Consider the following 18,077-nt stretch of genomic DNA (forward strand, 5'->3'; position numbering starts at 1 on the left):
AAAAAAAAGCATCAGACATCGGACAACCTTCATTCTCAGTTTATGTGCACTGCAAGTTTCTACATCACTCTTGTGTATGTTGCACAACTGAACCACAACTGACTTTTAATGTCAAATATTAATTATTCTGCACAGTGAAGGTCATCCATCTGAACTAACATAGGCAAAACATATTGTGTAGGGGGACTTCAAACCATACCTGAATAAATCTAAACCTCCGACACACACACACACACACACTAAGGTGCACGCACACAGACACAATCCAACTTCTAATAAGTGCTAATTCTTACGCTGGAAATTACAACGAATGTCTCCATAGCCTATGTCACTATATCTCCTGTGTAAACCAATTACACTTTCATATGAAAGTAGGAATGTTCTGCGCTACTTTCTAGTCTCCTCATTCATGTTTTCACACCAGTGTTGAAAAAGCTCTACAGTTTGGCCCCTGAGCCTAGCCTCTCTACCTGGATAGTTAGGGAGGCAGCTGCGGGGTCATCAACAAGCCAGAACAGCTCGCCATTGGTTGGGACAACACGGGCTGCTGGAAACGCTGGACCCTCTCTACCCTCCAGCACCTCCTGCAAGAAAATGGTCACTGTGTTACAATACAACAGCAAAATTAACTCAGTGGTATGAACCATATTCACATTTTTCCTGTTAGGTTTTCTACTGGTGCCATCTGTCAGTTAACTATCAAATCCAGTAACTGAACCTGCAGAAGCGGTTCAGTTATTTTTATTTTGCATTGTTCTATTTTATCTGTCTCATATTTACTGGCTTTTGTGCCTGGATCTAGTCTAAGCTGATTTATTGAGTCATGGAAATATCAGTTTTTTAAGATTCAGAATCTGAGTTGTGTATGTTCAAGAAAAGTCTCTAAATGTTACCTTCAAAACGGGTGCTTTGCTTCCTCCTGTTGATACAAAAGCCACACAGCGTGCAGAGTTCACCACCGGAAAAGTCATAGTCACACGCTGTGGTGGTGGTTTGGGAGAGTCACTGATGGGGGCCACAATCTTCTTGGTTTCCTGAATATGGAGTACACCAAACCCAATCATCATGTGTGATGCATACAGTTGCCAAAAATTGCAATTGTGAGAATCTTAATCCACGACTAGTCAAATATATGAGGTAACACAAGCCTGACTGCCTCACAGACATGCTATGAGAGATGACTTTAAAGACCACAAGGTTCAAGTCATGCCTAAATCAAAACCTATTAATGATTATACAGTCAGAAATATCAAATTCTCTCTGTATACCTGCTAGATTCACTAAAGTACAGCTCTCACCTCCAGGAGAGGGTGGTCTGGGAAGAGGGAACAGGTATGTCCATCAGGCCCCATCCCCAGCAGTAATAAGTCAAACACAGGGAAGTCATCATCTGGGAAGGCCTGTGTGTTTAAAAGAAGTAAAACAATACTGTAAAAATTCTGCTGGAAAATATTAAAGCATGAAATGCTTGTGTGGGAATGTGGGAAATTTGAGACAGAACTGAGCATGGAAAAGTAAACATGCAGTACTGCGCAAAAGTGAAACTTTGTTTCCATCATGCAATACACATCAGGGAAGCATCTAATCGGTCGCAAATACATTCTGGATTCATGACAGCAGCCCCAAACATACAGCCAGAGTCATGGAGAACTATCTTGAGAAATAAGAGGAAAAGGAGCCCCGATCTCAACCTCATCAAGTCAGTGATTGTGACTACATGAAAAAAACTGTGTGTTTGTTCCTATAAAAAATGGTACTCTATATGTAAGAGATGTGTGTACCTCCTTCAGTTTGCGGGTGTAATGCTCAGCACACTCGCTGACTGGCAGAGAGGAATCAATGGTTAGGATCGCACTATCAGGGATGTTGACCTTGGAAAACAACTGATTCTGGAAAAAAAGCAAAGGAGTTATATTTCACTCTGATGTGACAGAACAAATGTAACTGCAATGCATGCAAACAGACTACTGATCAATTTACCTTATACAGCCCGTAGGTGCTCTCTGGATCATCAAAGGAAACCAATCGCTCGTCACAGAAACCAACCATCCACTTGCTGCAGTCCAGCTGTGGCAGGGCGAGCAGCTCTTTGCTGAGCATGGACACGAGGCTTCCTCCAGAGAGCCCCAGGGTGAACCTGCCACGAGAGGCGATGGCCTTCTCGGCCCGAGATGTCACCAGATGGGCCAGCACCGGTCCGACCTCCGCTGAGGAGGGGAAGACCACGACTCTTCTGCCAGCCATGAGAGCACTGTCTGAATAAAAGAGTTACTGAGGTGAAGGAGAGAGAGAGAGAGAGGACAAAACTGATTTTGAGCAATATAAGGAAGTCAATTACCAAACAGTTTTGCAAGTCATCATGATGTGTCTGTAAATATTCCTCATCAAATACTCTAATACATCAAATAAAATGCTTGTGTGGGTACAAAACCTCTCCTTTAAACTATTTAGACCAAAGTTAACTTATTGTAGCTGGGGCTATGCAAACAGAGGACTGGAGATTAAGCTACGAACCACAACAGGATATTGCATTAACCACAGTCAGAAATATAAGGAAGAGAAGCTCATTTCTAGACATCTTAAACAAACCTGAAGTTTGACCACAAAACTCTACAGTTTTCCGGAAAAAAATAGGGTTTCTTACCTTGTGCGAATCTCAGGTGCAGCTTGTCATGAGGAGGATTTTCAGTCGGCAAATGTAATTCAACGCACTACTTCCTGAAAGGAGTTTTCACCCGCCAATCACGTTCTGTGTTTAAACCGCACTGCCTTCTGGTCAGTTGAGTCTAAGTATCTACGAGGACATAAAAAGTTAGCTTATCGACTAACAAGTTTTTTCTGTTTTTTTTTTTTTTTTTTTTTTTTTTTGAATGGCAAATTATAAAACCTCAGAATATTTAGAGCGGTGTTGACGCTGTCAAGTCAATGGAGAAGCTGGGACAATATTACAGGTCGATTTTGTAGTTTTGTGAATGGTTGCTATCTTCCTCCCACCCGGCAGATGGAAACAGTGTATCCATATCAACCACTTGAGTTCTGTGGTAGGGACACTCACGCGTTCCTTGTGGGCACTCGTGCATTACATTGTAACTACATTTTACAGTGCACATTAAGACCTCCCGCGAGAAGCATCTTGTCTGTGCGCATCTCGTGTGTCACAGAAACCTTCAAACCATGTCGACAATATTTTCTTTTCAGACGCAACTCGTCTCCATCATGGACGCATTATCCAAAACAGCCGTAATGGAAATAAGCAAACTGGTGGAGATCGAGTCGAAGATGCTGAAAATAGAGATAACTCGAGGGCGGAACGAAATCGCCTCGCTCACAGAGAAACTGCAGCTGATGGAGAAATTGCTTTATATCGCACAGGGGGGCAGACAGGACGCCGCGGCAGCAGCATGCTCAGTGGTAAGGGACGGCTCAGCAAACAGAATATTGGAGCCTGACAGGACAAGACCTGCCATAAAGAGGTAGGCTTGTTGATCCCTGTGTGTAGCCTGTAGATATAGTGTGTCTGTCTCCATCATAACCTTTGCTGTCAGCTCCACCCTGCTTGACGTATTAATCTAAGTTTATTGCATCCTAGTGAGAGCCCATGGGAAAGCATAAGTTCCTCCACTGAGATGAGCAGTTTGCATCCAGGCGAAGAGCAAACTGCGGCTGAAGTAAGTCTGCACTGACCAGTGTTATGCTGTTATATTGAACCGTATCCTTCATGTGTAACAGGCAAAATTCATACAATGTTTTCTCATCAGCTTCCAAACCCACCAAAAGAGCAGCCTGATCTAATTGTTGTAAAGGAAGAGCCGTCAGAGGTGGACACCGGAGACAATGAACAAGGTAGGACAAGTGACAACAGTGAGTATTAAATTCAAGATTGGCTGCACAACAATGTGTAAAATGTATGTATTAATTGACTCGGGACAACACATTTACAGTGGTGCAAGAAAGTATTTAGTCAGCCACCAATTGTGCAAGTTCTCCCACTTAAAAAAAGATGAGGCCTGTAATTTTCATCATAGGTACACCTCAACTATTAGAGACAAAATGAGAGAAGAAAAAAAAAAAAAAAAAAAAAAAAAAATCCAGAAAATCACTGTCCGATTTTTAAAGAATTTATTTGCAAATTATGGTGGAAAATAAGTATTTGGTCAATAACAAAAGTTCATCTCAATACTTTGTTATATACCCTTTGTTGGCAATGACGGAGGTAAAACGTTTTCTGTAAGTCTTCACAAGGTTTTCACACACTGTCGCTGGTATTTTGGCCCATTCCTCCATGCAGATCTCCTCTAGAGCAGTGATGTTTTGGGGCTGTCGCTGGGCAACACAGACTTTCAACTCCCTCCAAAGATTTTCTATGGGGTTGAGATCTGGAGACTGGCTAGGCCACTCCATGACCTTGAAATGCTTCTTACGGAGCCACTCCTTCGTTGCCTGGGCGGTGTGTTTGGGATCATTGTCATGCTGAAAGACCCAGCCACGTTTCATCTTCAATGCCCTTGCTGATGGAAGGAGGTTTTCACTCAAAATCTCACAATACATGGCCCCATTCATTCTTTGTCAGTCATCCTGGTCCCTTTGCAGAAAAACAGCCCCAAAGCATGAAGTTTCCACCCCCATGCTTCACAGTAGGTATGATGTTCTTTGGATGCAACTCAGCATTCTTTCTCCTCCAAACACGACAAGTTGAGTTTTTAACCAAAAAGTTCTATTTTGGTTCCATCTGACAGTCTCGCAATCCTCTTCTGGATCATCCAAATGCTCTCTAGCAAACTTCAGACAGGCCTGGATATGTACTGGCTTAAGCAGGGGGACACGTCTGGCACTGCAGGATTTGAGTCCCTGGCGGCGTAGTGTGTTACTGATGGTCGCCTTTGTTACTTTGGTCCCAGCTCTCTGCAGGTCATTCACTAGGTCCCCCCGTGTGGTTCTGGGATTTTTGCTCACCGTTCTTGTGATCATATTGACCCCACAGGGTGAGATCTTGCGTGGAGCCCCAGATCGAGGGAGATTATCAGTGGTCTTGTATGTCTTCCATTTTCTAATAATTGCTCCCACAGTTGATTTCTTCACACCAAGCTGCTTACCTATTGCAGATTCAGTCTTCCCAGCCTAGTGCAGGTCTACAATTTTATTTCTGGTGTCCTTTGACGGCTCTTTGGTCTTGGCCATAGTGGAGTTTGGAGTGTGACTGTTTGAGGTTGTGGACAGGTGTCTTTTATACTGATAACGAGTTCAAACAGGTGCAATTAATACAGGTAACGAGTGGAGGACAGAGGAGCCTCTTAAAGAAGAAGTTACAGGTCTGTGAGAGCCAGAAATCTTGCTTGTTTGTAGGTGACCAAATACTTATTTTACCGAGGAATTTACCAATTAATTCATTAAAAATCCTACAATGTGATTTTCTGGATTCTTTCCCCCCATTCTGTCTCTCATAGTTGAAGTGTACCTATGATGAAAATTACAGGCCTCTCATCTTTTTAAGTGGGAGAACTTGCGCAATTGGTGGCTGACTAAATACTTTTTTGTCCCACTGTATGTGTCATACAATGGACCTTGAGCGACCATAAGTGGATCTTGTATTAAGTTTTTTTAAAATAATAATAAGAAATAATGGTCTTAAATAGTCAAACTTCCAGCAACACTAATAGTGTAAAGAGCAGCTTTAATTTGATACCAGTGCATTCAGGTTGTGGCCTTCTTCAAGTTGATTAGGGTCAATCATATTCAAAATTTTAACATGCTCCCTTGCTGTCAACAGGAAGAGAAGCCGTCACAGAAACTCAGAAGAGTCCAGATGTGATGCAGCATCCCAAATCCATCCCAGAACATCAGCAGCCCATGTTCACTGATAGCTTTGTGACCCTGAGAGCCCAGTCGTCTCTCCCTGGAGCAGGGAGGACCAGGGAAACACAGTGGAATCCACAGCTTGCACCTGTGCACACAAATCTAGAGGATGGGAAAAGCATTGTGCAAAATGTTGCCTCCCAAAGCTTAAGTGTGCTCAGAAACATGAAGATTCACAACTTGAGGAACTCAGCTGCAAAGAGGTTTGGGTGCTTGCAGTGTGGCAAGAGCTTCAGATGCTTTAGTCAGCTTGAAATACACCAGAGGAGTCACACAGGAGAGAAACCCTTCAGGTGCACGCTGTGTGGAAAGAGATATGCTCAAAAGGGGCATCTGTATACACACCAGCGCACACACACTGGGGAGAAGCCGTATCGCTGTCCTATTTGTGGAAAGGGCTTTATTCAGAAATGCACTCTTGATATGCATCAGCGTACACACACTGGAGAAAAGCCTTTTGTTTGTATCAAATGTGGCAAGGGTTTTACAAAGAACTGTAATCTGAAAAAACACCTTGCAGTACATTTAGATCCCAGTTTGAACATGTATCGTAGTGAATCTGGTGCACCAACATTTAGTGCAACATTAATTAATGGCACCACTTAAAGCAGTCCACCAAATGTACTTCTCCCCTTGTTTGATTGAAATGAGTAAATAATAATCAATAAAGTTATCTTTGCTCCAGATTTTTGAGTAACAGACAATAGTGCATCACCTTCTTTGTTGTGATAGAAATGTGTCAGTACATGTTTTCTTTTGCTTTTCTTTCATGTATCATTTTCAACTAATCCCCTCTCAAACTGACCAAAACCTGATACTGTGCTACAGTATACAAATACACACTGAGGTTACAGGAAGAAAACACTTTTCTGAACTGCCTCAGAAGACTGAATGAATCAATAAATCACTCCTGTTGTCTGTCAGTACTAAGAACTGACAGGTGTTTCTATTATTTTGTCTATCCCCTTCATATCAATGAGGGTGGGCAAAATAACAGAAACACTTTTCTGTATAATGCAATGCTTTACTTGGGTATTTCCATTTTCTGCTATTTTATACTTCTACTAAACTACTGTTCAGAAGGAAGTACTGTACTTTTTATTCCACTACATTGTATGACTTTAGTTACTTTGCAGATTCAGATTAACAATACAAAATATAATCAGCAAATTAATTAGACTTTATAATATAAATTATTATAAATGTATTGTTACAGGTTAAGATACAACTTTATTGATCCCTTTATTGATTGAATTCACAAGCTAACAATGTATTACATTATTCAAATTAACTCCACTTTTACCAACATTAAAGTCATGTACACACTCTAATCCATCAATTGAAACTCGTGATAAAATATCAATGATTCAGAAACTGGCCTTTCTGCATAATGAGTACGTACTCATTAACTACATTAAACATACGTACTTTGAGTGTAGTTTGAGGGTAATACTTTTTCTGAAGTAAAATTTTTAATCGATGACTTGTAACAGAAATTTTCCGCACTCTTCTTCTTTTACTTCTTTCACCCGTGCAGGGCTGTTACTGATTGACATTAGAACTAACATGGCCTTTATTAATACATATAAAAATAATAATACGTAAATTTTTATAAGGCAAACTGTCAAAAACTAAGATGCGAAAACGGGGTGTCAGTTTTTGTACTGTGCTGCCTTCAGGTACTCCTCGTAAACGTCGGAACACGAGCAAACTGTTTTCCCACAATCCCCTGCGGCACAGCTATAGCGCATATTTGATCAAGGCACAACGTCAACAACGTTGCTACGCTGGGAATTTTGCCAAAATTTCGTAATATTCAGCCTCCCCGTCGAGATGATGTGCGACACCACAAACCGGAGCTTTCGGACGCAGTTAGCGGCTATCCTGGAAAAACTGACGAAGGCGGCTTTGGTTGAAATAGGCAACCTAGCTGATGAGTGCTCCTCCGTCCTTCACACCGAGATGTCCCTGCACAAGACGGAGAATGAGGCGTTGAAGAAGAGGTGTTACTCACTGGAGGTCCAGCTGAGAGCGGCGAGGGAGGCACAGACCTATCCGGCACATGTCAACAGTGTCAGCCGGCGGCACCCTGCAGGTCAGGATGGTCAGACAGCTCGACAGACAGACGTTACTAGGCTGCCTCAGCGGTGGGGGTTTTACCCAGCAAAACCACAGTTTATATTTGTCAGGCTAGCCCTTTGGTGGAGACTACATTCAGTTGTTCTATTCTAATACAACGGTCCTGCAATATATCCTATCTTCAGGAAGGTTATAATGTTCATTTTTTACTTGGATCATTTTAGAGAGGCATTGATTTAGCTGTGTGGCAGTTTTGGGGAATGTCGTTTGTGGTGCTGTTTAGCTGTGTTGCAATATACAAAGGTGTTGCTGTTATTCAGCCCACCCTTATTGATATACACGAAGTAATAGAAACACCTGTATAATGCAATACAATTTAAGCCTCCAAAATTACCATAAAGTTGAATCAACACCCCACTAAAACAGCTTCAACACAAGCTGAACATTATAACCGTCATGAAGGTAGGATTTATTATACAGCTGCTGTAGGATGCATTAGTTTTAGCAGGGTTTTCCTAATAAACTTCCAATTCAGTGTACAACCAAATCAAATCAGTTAAGTGAAGATCTGCATTGTCAGCCCTTCACATTCAATCTTTATGAAAAACAGTAATGCTGTTCTGAAGTTTTGTTTGATCTTTGTGTATATATTTTCATTACGATCACCGTACACAGGAGGTCACAATTTCATATCCGCTTCGTCTTCCAGAACAGCAGCAGCCTGCTCCAGCCATCGATGGAGTTTTTGGAAAGGACTGGTGTATGGACTTTTGGAGAGAAGAGAAACTCCCCTCTCACAGAAAAGAGACGATGGAGCCTGCTGCTATGACAAGCATGGGAGCACAGGTCAGTGAATCCTTTAGCCACTGGTAAGTTTTTTTGTTTTTTTTTCAATGCAATGATTTTTTAGTAAGCTGAGATGACCAAATGACTTTATTTTAAAAGCTGTTTGTCAACTGTCGTTTTTTTAGGCAATAGATTTGATGGAGAGAGAACCTGATCTCATCTTTGTCAAGGAGGAGACATATGATGATCATCCCATTGGCCAGCAGATGGGTTTCACAGATAACAGAAAAAGTAAGTTTGGATTAAAAAAAACTAAACAAATCATTGTAATCCTGAAAGTTTCTGTGTCTTAACTGCATTTATTCTCATTTAACAGTTGTTGGGATTTTTGAGGAGGACAACATGCTTCATAGATCTGTTGATGAGCTGCAGCTTCACTCAGGGGAGTTAAACAACTTCCCCATGACGGTTGACAGTCAAACACAGCAACGCACACAACCGACAATTATGGACAAGTTAATAGATGATGCAACAATGAGCACTCTGGTTGACAACACAAATCCTCCTTCAGCCGCCATCGAATACTCTGACTACACGAACGATATCCACACGGACTTAACCAAAAAAGTCACCATGCAGCCAAAACCTCTGAAGCTAACAAAACAGTTTGAGTGCTTATTCTGCGGGAAAGTATTCAACTATTTGAGCAGTTTAAAAGTCCACATCAGGCGACACTCCGGCGAGAAGCCGTTCAGCTGCTCAGTTTGCGGGAAGCGGTTTGCTCAGAAAACGTACCTGAAACTGCACCAACGCGTGCACTCGGGGGAGAAGCCGTACAGCTGCCCAGACTGTGCCAAAAGTTTTTCCCAGAAAAGCTCTCTGAACATACATCTTCGGACACACACCGGTGAAAAGCCTTATAGCTGTGTGGATTGTGGGAAATGTTATGCATACAAGTACGGTTTAAATCACCACCAGTGTTTCACTTGACTAGACAAACTGCCACATGGAGCCACAAGAAGTGCTTTCAGTAATACTCAGAGTAGCTCAACATGTGCCAATATGTCCAAGTACCTCTTCTAAATTAAAGAAAAGCAAATTTTATAGCCCATATAATTATCAGTGCTGCTGTCAAATGTTTTCATGAGTTTTTAGTTTTATTGACATAAGAAATGCTGCAGCCAAATGAATATGAATATCTGTCCCTTTCTAGTGTACCATTTGATTGAGTGGGATTAGAGCCGTTGCTAGTAGACCGGCTGATGTCGATATTTAGGGAGCAAGAGGCCGATGGCGTAATACGTAATGTCGATATTATGTTGTTTTTATTTTTTTGCCTCTGATAAAATACAACAGTTTAAATCATAAGAAATTGACAAAATTGCTGAATTTAAATGAACATTTATTTAACTCTCATGTATTATTCACTTTATCACAGACAAATATTTGAAAATATAAAATGTGCATTGTCTGTTTGCGTAAGTAGATTTGCACTCCGCACTCTACTCATTATTTTCAAAAAAAAAAAAAATGTCCACGAGTAATCAAAAAACTTAACCGTAAAAAAAAAACCTTTGACCTAAATGACCTAAACGGCCTTGTGAGTGCAGCACTGGCTGGTGCTGTTGATCACAAAATGCCAGATATCTGCCAGATTAATGGGTCTATCCCTAGCCGTTGCCAAACTGTAGGATTCCCTCTTTTTGCCTTTAAAGTCAATGTCACATTATGCTTAATAAGGAAATTGTCATAGATTAAATGAGACACATTTTCTGATCCAAGCTATGACAAAAAATACCTCCCATTTTATTCATGCATGATGTCATATGGCTGGTGCAACATGTTACACATACCTCAGTGTCATATATATCAGGCCACAAAAGGCCTGTGTCAAACGATGCCGAAATTATTTTGGACAAATGCTCCATTGTTTGCACACCTGTAGCATAAACCTTCAAAACTACCTCTTCACAACAAAGCAGAAGAACAATCCTCAGTTTGCTTCATTACCCATGTCTCACTTATGCTTTGTATTTACCGTATGCCATGTCTAATTTTTTGGCATTTAACTGTGCAGAAAGTGGATCTTTGAAAAACATGACTGTTTAAAAGAAATGTTGATGCGTGTTGGTAACATAATATTCAAATGACTTACAAAGATTGTTCAGGTCTAAATGGTGTCACTGTTCGAAAATGTATTTGTATGGCTGCGTTATTATTGTAGAAAGACGAGTTGTGTTGTCATTGTGCAGTCAAGTGGGACTGTCAGTTGTTTTTTTCTAAATGTTAACCATTTCTTTTTCTGTTCTTTCCTTCTACAAATCCTCATCAGAACTGTCATCACCTAGACAGAGCAATTAGTGGTAGTAAGGACTTGTTTTGCCTGTAATATTACGATTTCCTTGAACACACCACACTGACCTCACTAAATGAATTCTCCGAGCCCAAGAAAGAAATCTTGGGCTGTTGATTTTTTTTTTTTTTCACTCACACCTGCATGACCCTTACAAGGCCCTGTCAGATGTGCTTTGTTCAGATTGTCAGAGTTAAATATTATACTCAAGGCAATTTCAATTTAGATTAGACGAAAAAAATATATACTTTAAAAAGAAGAGTTATATCAATAAAAGATGTAATCACAAAGTGAACATCCATGACTGTTTTTTTTATTGTAAAGACAAACGACAACTAAGACACTGAACTGGTAAATGCTTGAATTAAAACACAATTGACAAAAAAAACAGGACATTTTGCTCCACACTCCTGATTTTCTAAGTGCTACTACAGACTGCAAGTCATTACAAACATGACATTAACTACCCTTACATCATCGTGAGCATTACTACATGACGCATTCAGATAAGTAAAGCTACTGATCTTGCACCACAATCGCTCACTGACAGGTTTCAGCCATTAGGTTTTTAAGATGTCTTCTAGCTGTGCGTTTTTCTCCCTCACGATTTCTGTGAGCCATTAAATGATGGTTGAGGTTGACCTTTTGCGTGAAGGTCTTTCCACATTTAACACAGCGGAACGGTCTCTCTCCGGTATGGATGCGTAGGTGACATTTCAGATTGCCTTTCTGGGTGAACCCTTTGCCACACAAGCTGCACCTGTAGGGTTTCTCTCCTGTGTGGACCACGTAGTGAATCCTCAGAGCCGATGGGTTTGCAAAGGTCTTCCCGCACAGCTCACAGGACTTACTGACTCTCTGAGAAGGAACTGGAGCCACGCAGGTGTGAGAGTTTAACTTGTTCTTATGAGGGAAATGCTGCTTACAAATGTTACAGAAGTTGGACTTGTGTGACCTCATGTGGTGTGTTAGAGTGCCCTTGTGGTAAAATGTCCTGCTACATATTTGGCATGGGAATTTTTCTTTGTTTAGATCTCTGGCAGTTTCTACATTAAGCACAATTAAGTTATCATGTAAATCTTTATCCAGAGCACTGCTGGTTTCACTGTTGTCTGTGGGTAATGTTTGCTGTTTGTTGGGGCTGGGCCCAACCGCAGCATTCGTAGCTGGCTCCTGCCGACTTTCTTGAACAAACTGCACATCATCATCATCATCATCATCATCATCCTCCCCCTCTTCCTCATCCTCTTCGATTGGAATGATGTGAGTGCTGAAGGCCTCCTCTGCCTCTGTGTCATTGATGGATACCAGCTGCACAGATGGTTCTTCAATAGCATCTGCAGAAACAGCCTGTTCTCTTTCCTGATCGAATGACAGGCTGCAAGTGCTGCCATCAGCCGAGTAACCGACTGACAGCTGTTCTGGTTCTTTGGCTGCACTTTCTTCATGTTCTGTCGCATACAAATACACATACAAACACTGAAAAAATCATCTAAAGCTGCTAAATCTGCAGTGTGTACTCCCTAAATGCCAATGCTCCGTCACTCTCTTACCTTCTGTACTGAGTGTTTCCTGCTGGCAGCTGCTGGCACCGTCCTCCACATAATCCTCCTCTTTGATCTCAGTCACAGTAATTTGCTCAGACTGCGTTGCCACAGACTGCAAAATAAAAAAAAAAAGTCCAAATGTGACATTTCCTGTGACAGGAGCTGAAATGATAAGCCAATTAATGAATTAATTAATTGTTCAAGTCAATAATCAAGGAAAATTGTAAAAACACCCTCAGGTCCCAGCTCCTCAAATGTGGTAATTTACTGGCTTTCTCTTTATTATTGTTTTGTAAAATAAATATCTTATATTAGGTAGTTTGGACTGGTTGAAAAAAAAACATTAATCAATTTCAACCAGTCCTGTTTGACTCAGAGATTTTAATGAGCATTTTTCACAGTTATTTCATGTTTTTACTATGTAGAACAAATTGTTTTATAATAACTTCACCTTTATGATTCATATTGTTAGATACTGAACATGATGTGACATACATGTTCTGGTTTTAGCAGGCACATTTTTACCATTAATCTAAATATCAAGCCTCAGACGTTCTGGTATATCAGGGCATCTTTACACTTGCTTGCCCAATTTCTGTTGCTTTATTGCGCATAAGCAGTTTTCCATGAGAGGATTAGGAAGATGGATATTATTGATGTATTATAAGTTTTGTGGACTACTTAAACCTGCACATTGTCTTTTCTACTACATGTTGGACGCCTGCAAACATAACTGCTCATAGCTCATAAAGACCTCCTCTGTATAACTTCCTCTCACCTTATCAGCGGACTGAGGTGAGTCTGTGATTCTCTCCAGACTATATGGGTCTCTGTCTTTCCACAGATTCATACACCAGTCTTTTCCAAAGATCCCCTCTATGGTGGGAGACCCAGACACTGAGAAGTCAAACAGGGGAAAACACACCAGTAAAATACACGAGCAATGCTGGTGGCATGAAAATCTGCTGAGCTAATGTTACTGTGAAGAAAGGTACCATGAGGATCCCCGTCTCTGACGCAGGCAGTTTGTATACCCACGCTGCGATAACTTTTACACAACTTGGGGGCGTCGCTTCTCACAATGGTCAGCTCGCACTCCAGGCTGTTAATTTTTTCTGCCAGGGCTGAATTGGCTAACAAAAGCCGGGACAACTCGAGCCGGAGCTCAGCCGAGTCATCATCCACCAGTTTGCAGACCTGACTCAGGGCAGACCTGGCCATCGTCTCCAGGATGGAGGAGAGCTGTGAGTGAAAAGAGAGGCGGCTCGCCATCGCTGCTGGCTGCAACGCCCGTCTTCACCAGCTAAATGAAAACGTAGGATTCAAATTTAAGACACTAAATTTTTGGTTAAAATAAAAATCAAAACATGCATTAGCCGAATACGTTGCCAATGAAGCTAATTTGAGGTTACGGTCCTCTCAAAGCGGGACCCAAATAAACGTAGCAACCGTGACGTGTTTCCGGCGGATGCAACCGGTCAGCTGCGTTGTATTATAAGACTTCCTGGTTCGCTAATGAAACGGTTGTTTTCTCTATTAAGTGATCATAAATGCATACTGCTTCCTCGCGCATCAACATCGATTTCAGTGGAAAGGATCCGTTACACCCGCGAACATGAACACGGAGAAGGACTTCTCGCCTCTGACGCCCAACATTGTCAGGGCTCTGAATGACAAACTGTACGAGAAGAGGAAAGTCGCAGCTTTGGAAATTGAGAAACTGGTGCGAGAGTTTGTGGCTCAGAACAACTCCACTCAAATTAGGCATGTTATCCAGATTCTGGCCTCGGAGTTTGCCCTCTCCCAACACCCCCACAGCCGTAAGGGGGGTCTCATCGGACTGGCAGCCTGCTCGATCGCCCTCGGAAAGGACTCAGGTCTGTATCTGAAGGAGCTTATTGAGCCTGTACTCACGTGTTTCAATGACTCAGACAGCCGTTTGCGCTACTATGCCTGTGAGGCCCTTTATAATATAGTCAAAGTGGCAAGAGGAGCTGTGCTGCCCCACTTCAACCTGCTCTTTGATGGTCTCAGCAAGCTTGCAGCCGACCCGGATCCCAATGTGAAAAGTGGATCTGAACTCCTGGACAGACTGCTGAAAGACATAGTGACAGAGAGCAACAAGTTTGACTTAGTGGCGTTTGTCCCCCTGCTGAGAGAGAGGATCTACTCCAATAATCAGTATGCCAGGCAGTTCATCATTTCTTGGATCCACGTTCTGGAGTCTGTGCCAGACATCAACCTGTTGGACTACCTCCCTGAAATCCTGGATGGGCTCTTTCAGATCCTGGGGGACAACAGCAAGGAGATCCGTAAGACGTGTGAGGTGGTGCTGGGAGAGTTTCTCAAGGAAATTAAAAAGACTCCCTCCAGCGTGAAATTTGCTGAGATGGCCAACATTCTGGTCATCCACTGCCAGGTCGCAGATGAGACCAAACTCACAAACGACCTGATCCAGCTGACGGCTATGACCTGGATGAGAGAGTTTATCCAGCTTGCGGGCAGAGTCATGCTCCCCTACTCCTCTGGTATCCTAACTGCAGTGCTGCCTTGCCTTTCCTATGACGACAGAAAGAAAAACACTAAAGAAGCAGCCAGCGCCTGTAATCACAGTCTGATGAAGCTGGTGACTCCTGAGGATGATGAGGAGGAGGAGGAGCAGAAAAGTGAAAGCACAGGGTCGCCGTCCAGGGAAGACGGCCAGCCCAAGACGGAGGCAGACAGCAATGATATGCTGAATGCATCACAAGAATCTGTTGGTTTCAGTAATATCAGCTTCTTTACTCCAGCGAGTGCTGACAGGCCTCAGGTAACTCTGGACCTGGACGGTATTGTTCAGGTGTTGGGCCGCCACCTCCACGACTCCTCCACTGGCATGATGACCCGCATAGCTGTGCTGAAATGGCTCTACCACCTCTACATCAAGACACCACGCAAAATGTTCCGCCACACAGACAGCTTGTTTCCCATGCTGCTGAAAACACTGTCTGATGAGTCCGATGAGGTGATACTGAAAGATCTGGAGGTGTTAGCTGAGATAGCATCATCTCCTGCCGGCCAAACAGACCAAGCTGGCTCCTGCGAAAGCACCGACGGCAAACTGGAGCTCAAGGTCCCAGAGGGTGCCAAGCCGGGACAGCAGCATAGCACAGGCTCCAAAGCACTGGACTCATCCCCCTCCACTCCCAGTATGAACTCCTATTTTTACAAGTTCATGATCAACCTGCTGAAACGTTTGAGTCTGGAGAGGAAGCTTCTGGAAAACAGAGGGGCTTTCATCATCAGGCAGTTGTGTTTGTTGCTCCACGCAGAGAACATCTTCCACTCCATGGCTGACATCTTGCTGAAGGAGGAGGACCTCAAATTTGCCTCCACTATGGTTCAGACGCTCAACACCATCCTGCTCACTTCCGCCGAGCTCTTCCAGTTACGCAACCAGCTGAAAGACCTGCGCACTCAGGAGAGCTGTGCTTTGTTTTGCTGCCTGTATCGTTCCTGGTGCCACAACCCTGTGGCCACCGTGTCACTCTGTTTCCTCACACAGAACTACAAACACGCCTATGATCTCATCCAGAAGTTTGGAGATCTAGAAGTAACAGTAGACTTCCTGATGGAGGTGGACAAACTGGTACAGCTCATAGAAAGCCCCATTTTCACCTACCTGCGTCTGCAGCTCCTGGATGTGGAGAACAACCCATATCTGATTAAGGCACTGTACGGCCTGCTGATGCTGCTGCCACAGAGCCAGGCCTTCCAGCTGCTCTCCCACCGCTTGCGCTGTGTCCCCAACCCAGAGCTCATGAGGACTGTGGATGAGTCCAAGTATATGGACTCTAAAAAGCAAGTGGCCTCCAAACGCGCCTCTCACACTCAGATGGATTACAATGAGCTGCTCCAGCATTTCGACCGCGTCCAGAGCAAACATCTGGAGGTCCGACACCAGCGCTCTGGACGTGCCTCTGACCACCCTGACAGGAAGCTGATGTGAAGTCATTGTGCCATAGTGACCTCCGGCCACTGAGAAGAAAGAGGAAAAGAGTGAAGGAAAATAAGTATATATAGTTCTACTGGAAAAGATTATTAAGATGCTATTGAAGCCAAAAAGTATTAAGTGAATATGATTAAAAATTGTTTTATCAGAGAAACACTGGGTATAAATGATCAGGAAACAACTCTTATGTTTGTACATTTCTTTGTTAAAAATGAGGGAGATGTTATGTAACATAAGAAACACAACTGGAAACAGATTTAATAAATTTCAGACTGTACTGTAGATCTTGATAATGTACATAAAACATCTTACATTATGAATAGTGGTGGTGATAATATGTCCATAAAGTTTCATTCATGCCCTGTCAGCAGCTGAGATGTTTTGCAGCTAAATGAAATGTCCACAGTATTTCAAGTGAGTCTGATATGCATCTCAGTGTTAAATAGTGCACTTCTGTCATTTAATCTGGCGTATCCCTCTGAGCAGCATGATTAGAGCATGCGCTCAGGGTTGCCTTAATCTCATGTCAGCCAGAAAAGAATTCTCACGTGTAGAGTATTGACCCGGATCAACTGAGATTTTAAACTTTTGAAGCTGTGGGTGTCTGAACTCTAATAGTAATAATTTTGGGTAGGCCTGTATAATTACACCTCTTGCCATTTCTTTGTTACTGCAGCTGATAAGAAACCTTAACTTTAACACACCTCTAAGCTTTTAATTCAATTTTTTTCTTATGTATTCTTCAGCTAATATGTTTTTTTTTTCTCTTTGTTTGTGTGTGTGTCTGTTTGTCTTGCATTCTTAAAAAGATTCGCACTTTTGTCATTCCTATGTGAAAATCAATAAAGTGGACCACGTGATTGAAAACACTTTTTTCCCCCCATATTTATATATTACACAAAACCTATGTAATTAGAAATACTGGTTAAGTGTATGAGGAGAGGAGAGAAAAAAGCAGCAGAAACATTCATGCTACTACTAATGACCTTTTTCTTGTCTGTGTTACATCTTGCACAACCAGCAGCCTTTTGAAAACAGTCTAGTCAATATTTTGCTCTCAATTTATTATAGTAATTAGGCTCATTGTACACCAAGCTGGAAATGTAGACTATTCTATCAATTTCACTTCTAATTTTCTAAATATATTCATTTAACTTATTTAATGTAGGTTTCCGCTGTGATTAGGATTATGTTATACAGAATAGACTCTATTGAAGCATATTAAAAATTGCATTTAGTGTTGGTCTTTTTTTAATAAATAGTAAAATTTAATCTTGGTTTAAATGCTTTTTTGTCCTTAATACTGAATAACTACAGTAAATACTTAATTATTAATACTATTAACTGTACTGACAATTACATAAATATATACAAATCAAAAGCAACTGTTACTGTTTTTACACCATTTGGAGACAAAGAAATTGAAGTTAAAGGACTGAAAACTTGTCTTTATATGCAAGGACATAGA

The 18,077-nt window shown here is 42.0% G+C and overlaps 4 protein-coding genes across 5 annotated transcripts; 2 read left to right on the top strand and 2 right to left on the bottom strand.

Moving 5' to 3' along the window:
- Positions 1-23: 23 nt before the first annotated feature.
- On the bottom strand, positions 24-2,776 carry pgls (6-phosphogluconolactonase). 2 transcript variants are annotated; one of them, XM_056400521.1, is made up of 6 exons: positions 2,645-2,776; positions 1,981-2,271; positions 1,782-1,889; positions 1,299-1,400; positions 894-1,034; positions 24-584 (listed from the first exon to the last, which is right to left on the bottom strand). In XM_056400521.1, the coding sequence occupies exons 2-6, from the start codon at positions 2,242-2,244 to the stop codon at positions 438-440; spliced, it is 762 nt and encodes a 253-aa protein (XP_056256496.1). In that variant the 5' UTR covers positions 2,245-2,271; positions 2,645-2,776; the 3' UTR covers positions 24-437. The 2 variants fall into 2 exon arrangements, with proteins under 2 accessions (XP_056256496.1, XP_056256497.1); XM_056400522.1 differs by having other exon boundaries at positions 1,981-2,255; positions 2,645-2,698.
- A 122-nt stretch (positions 2,777-2,898) lies between these two features.
- Positions 2,899-11,361, top strand: LOC130184722 (zinc finger protein 93). Its single transcript, XM_056400762.1, has 9 exons — positions 2,899-3,473; positions 3,590-3,668; positions 3,759-3,843; positions 5,768-6,448; positions 7,391-7,422; positions 7,600-7,948; positions 8,642-8,778; positions 8,904-9,009; positions 9,095-11,361. The coding sequence occupies exons 1-9, from the start codon at positions 3,175-3,177 to the stop codon at positions 9,706-9,708; spliced, it is 2,382 nt and encodes a 793-aa protein (XP_056256737.1). The 5' UTR covers positions 2,899-3,174; the 3' UTR covers positions 9,709-11,361.
- Position 11,362: 1 nt separating this feature from the next.
- LOC130184552 (zinc finger protein 287) lies at positions 11,363-14,063 on the bottom strand. Its single transcript, XM_056400509.1, has 4 exons — positions 13,614-14,063; positions 13,397-13,515; positions 12,625-12,730; positions 11,363-12,522 (listed from the first exon to the last, which is right to left on the bottom strand). The coding sequence occupies exons 1-4, from the start codon at positions 13,888-13,890 to the stop codon at positions 11,612-11,614; spliced, it is 1,413 nt and encodes a 470-aa protein (XP_056256484.1). The 5' UTR covers positions 13,891-14,063; the 3' UTR covers positions 11,363-11,611.
- Positions 14,064-14,091: 28 nt separating this feature from the next.
- vac14 (vac14 homolog (S. cerevisiae)) lies at positions 14,092-17,478 on the top strand. The gene has a single exon (XM_056400506.1). The coding sequence runs from the start codon at positions 14,234-14,236 to the stop codon at positions 16,604-16,606; it is 2,373 nt and encodes a 790-aa protein (XP_056256481.1). The 5' UTR covers positions 14,092-14,233; the 3' UTR covers positions 16,607-17,478.
- Positions 17,479-18,077: the final 599 nt, after the last annotated feature.

This window comes from Seriola aureovittata, chromosome 17 (assembly GCF_021018895.1).
Source record: "Seriola aureovittata isolate HTS-2021-v1 ecotype China chromosome 17, ASM2101889v1, whole genome shotgun sequence".
Lineage (NCBI taxonomy): Eukaryota > Metazoa > Chordata > Actinopteri > Carangiformes > Carangidae > Seriola > Seriola aureovittata.

Coding starts and splice junctions, on each gene's coding strand:
- pgls (XM_056400521.1), bottom strand. CDS start 2,244: ATGGCTGGCAGAAGAGTCGTGGTCTTCCCCTCCTCAGCGGAGGTCGGA. Junction 1,890..1,980: donor GCACCTACGGGCTGTATAAG/GTAAATTGATCA, acceptor CTTTTTTTCCAG/AATCAGTTGTTTTCCAAGGT. Junction 585..893: donor GCAAAGCACCCGTTTTGAAG/GTAACATTTAGA, acceptor ATTTTCTTGCAG/GAGGTGCTGGAGGGTAGAGA.
- LOC130184722 (XM_056400762.1), top strand. CDS start 3,175: ATGTCGACAATATTTTCTTTTCAGACGCAACTCGTCTCCATCATGGAC. Junction 6,449..7,390: donor TAGTGCAACATTAATTAATG/GCACCACTTAAA, acceptor TCACCCGTGCAG/GGCTGTTACTGATTGACATT. Junction 9,010..9,094: donor TTTCACAGATAACAGAAAAA/GTAAGTTTGGAT, acceptor CTCATTTAACAG/TTGTTGGGATTTTTGAGGAG.
- LOC130184552 (XM_056400509.1), bottom strand. CDS start 13,890: ATGGCGAGCCGCCTCTCTTTTCACTCACAGCTCTCCTCCATCCTGGAG. Junction 12,731..13,396: donor CACCTCAGTCCGCTGATAAG/GTGAGAGGAAGT, acceptor TTTATTTTGCAG/TCTGTGGCAACGCAGTCTGA. Junction 12,523..12,624: donor GGAAACACTCAGTACAGAAG/GTAAGAGAGTGA, acceptor TGTATGCGACAG/AACATGAAGAAAGTGCAGCC.
- vac14 (XM_056400506.1), top strand. CDS start 14,234: ATGAACACGGAGAAGGACTTCTCGCCTCTGACGCCCAACATTGTCAGG.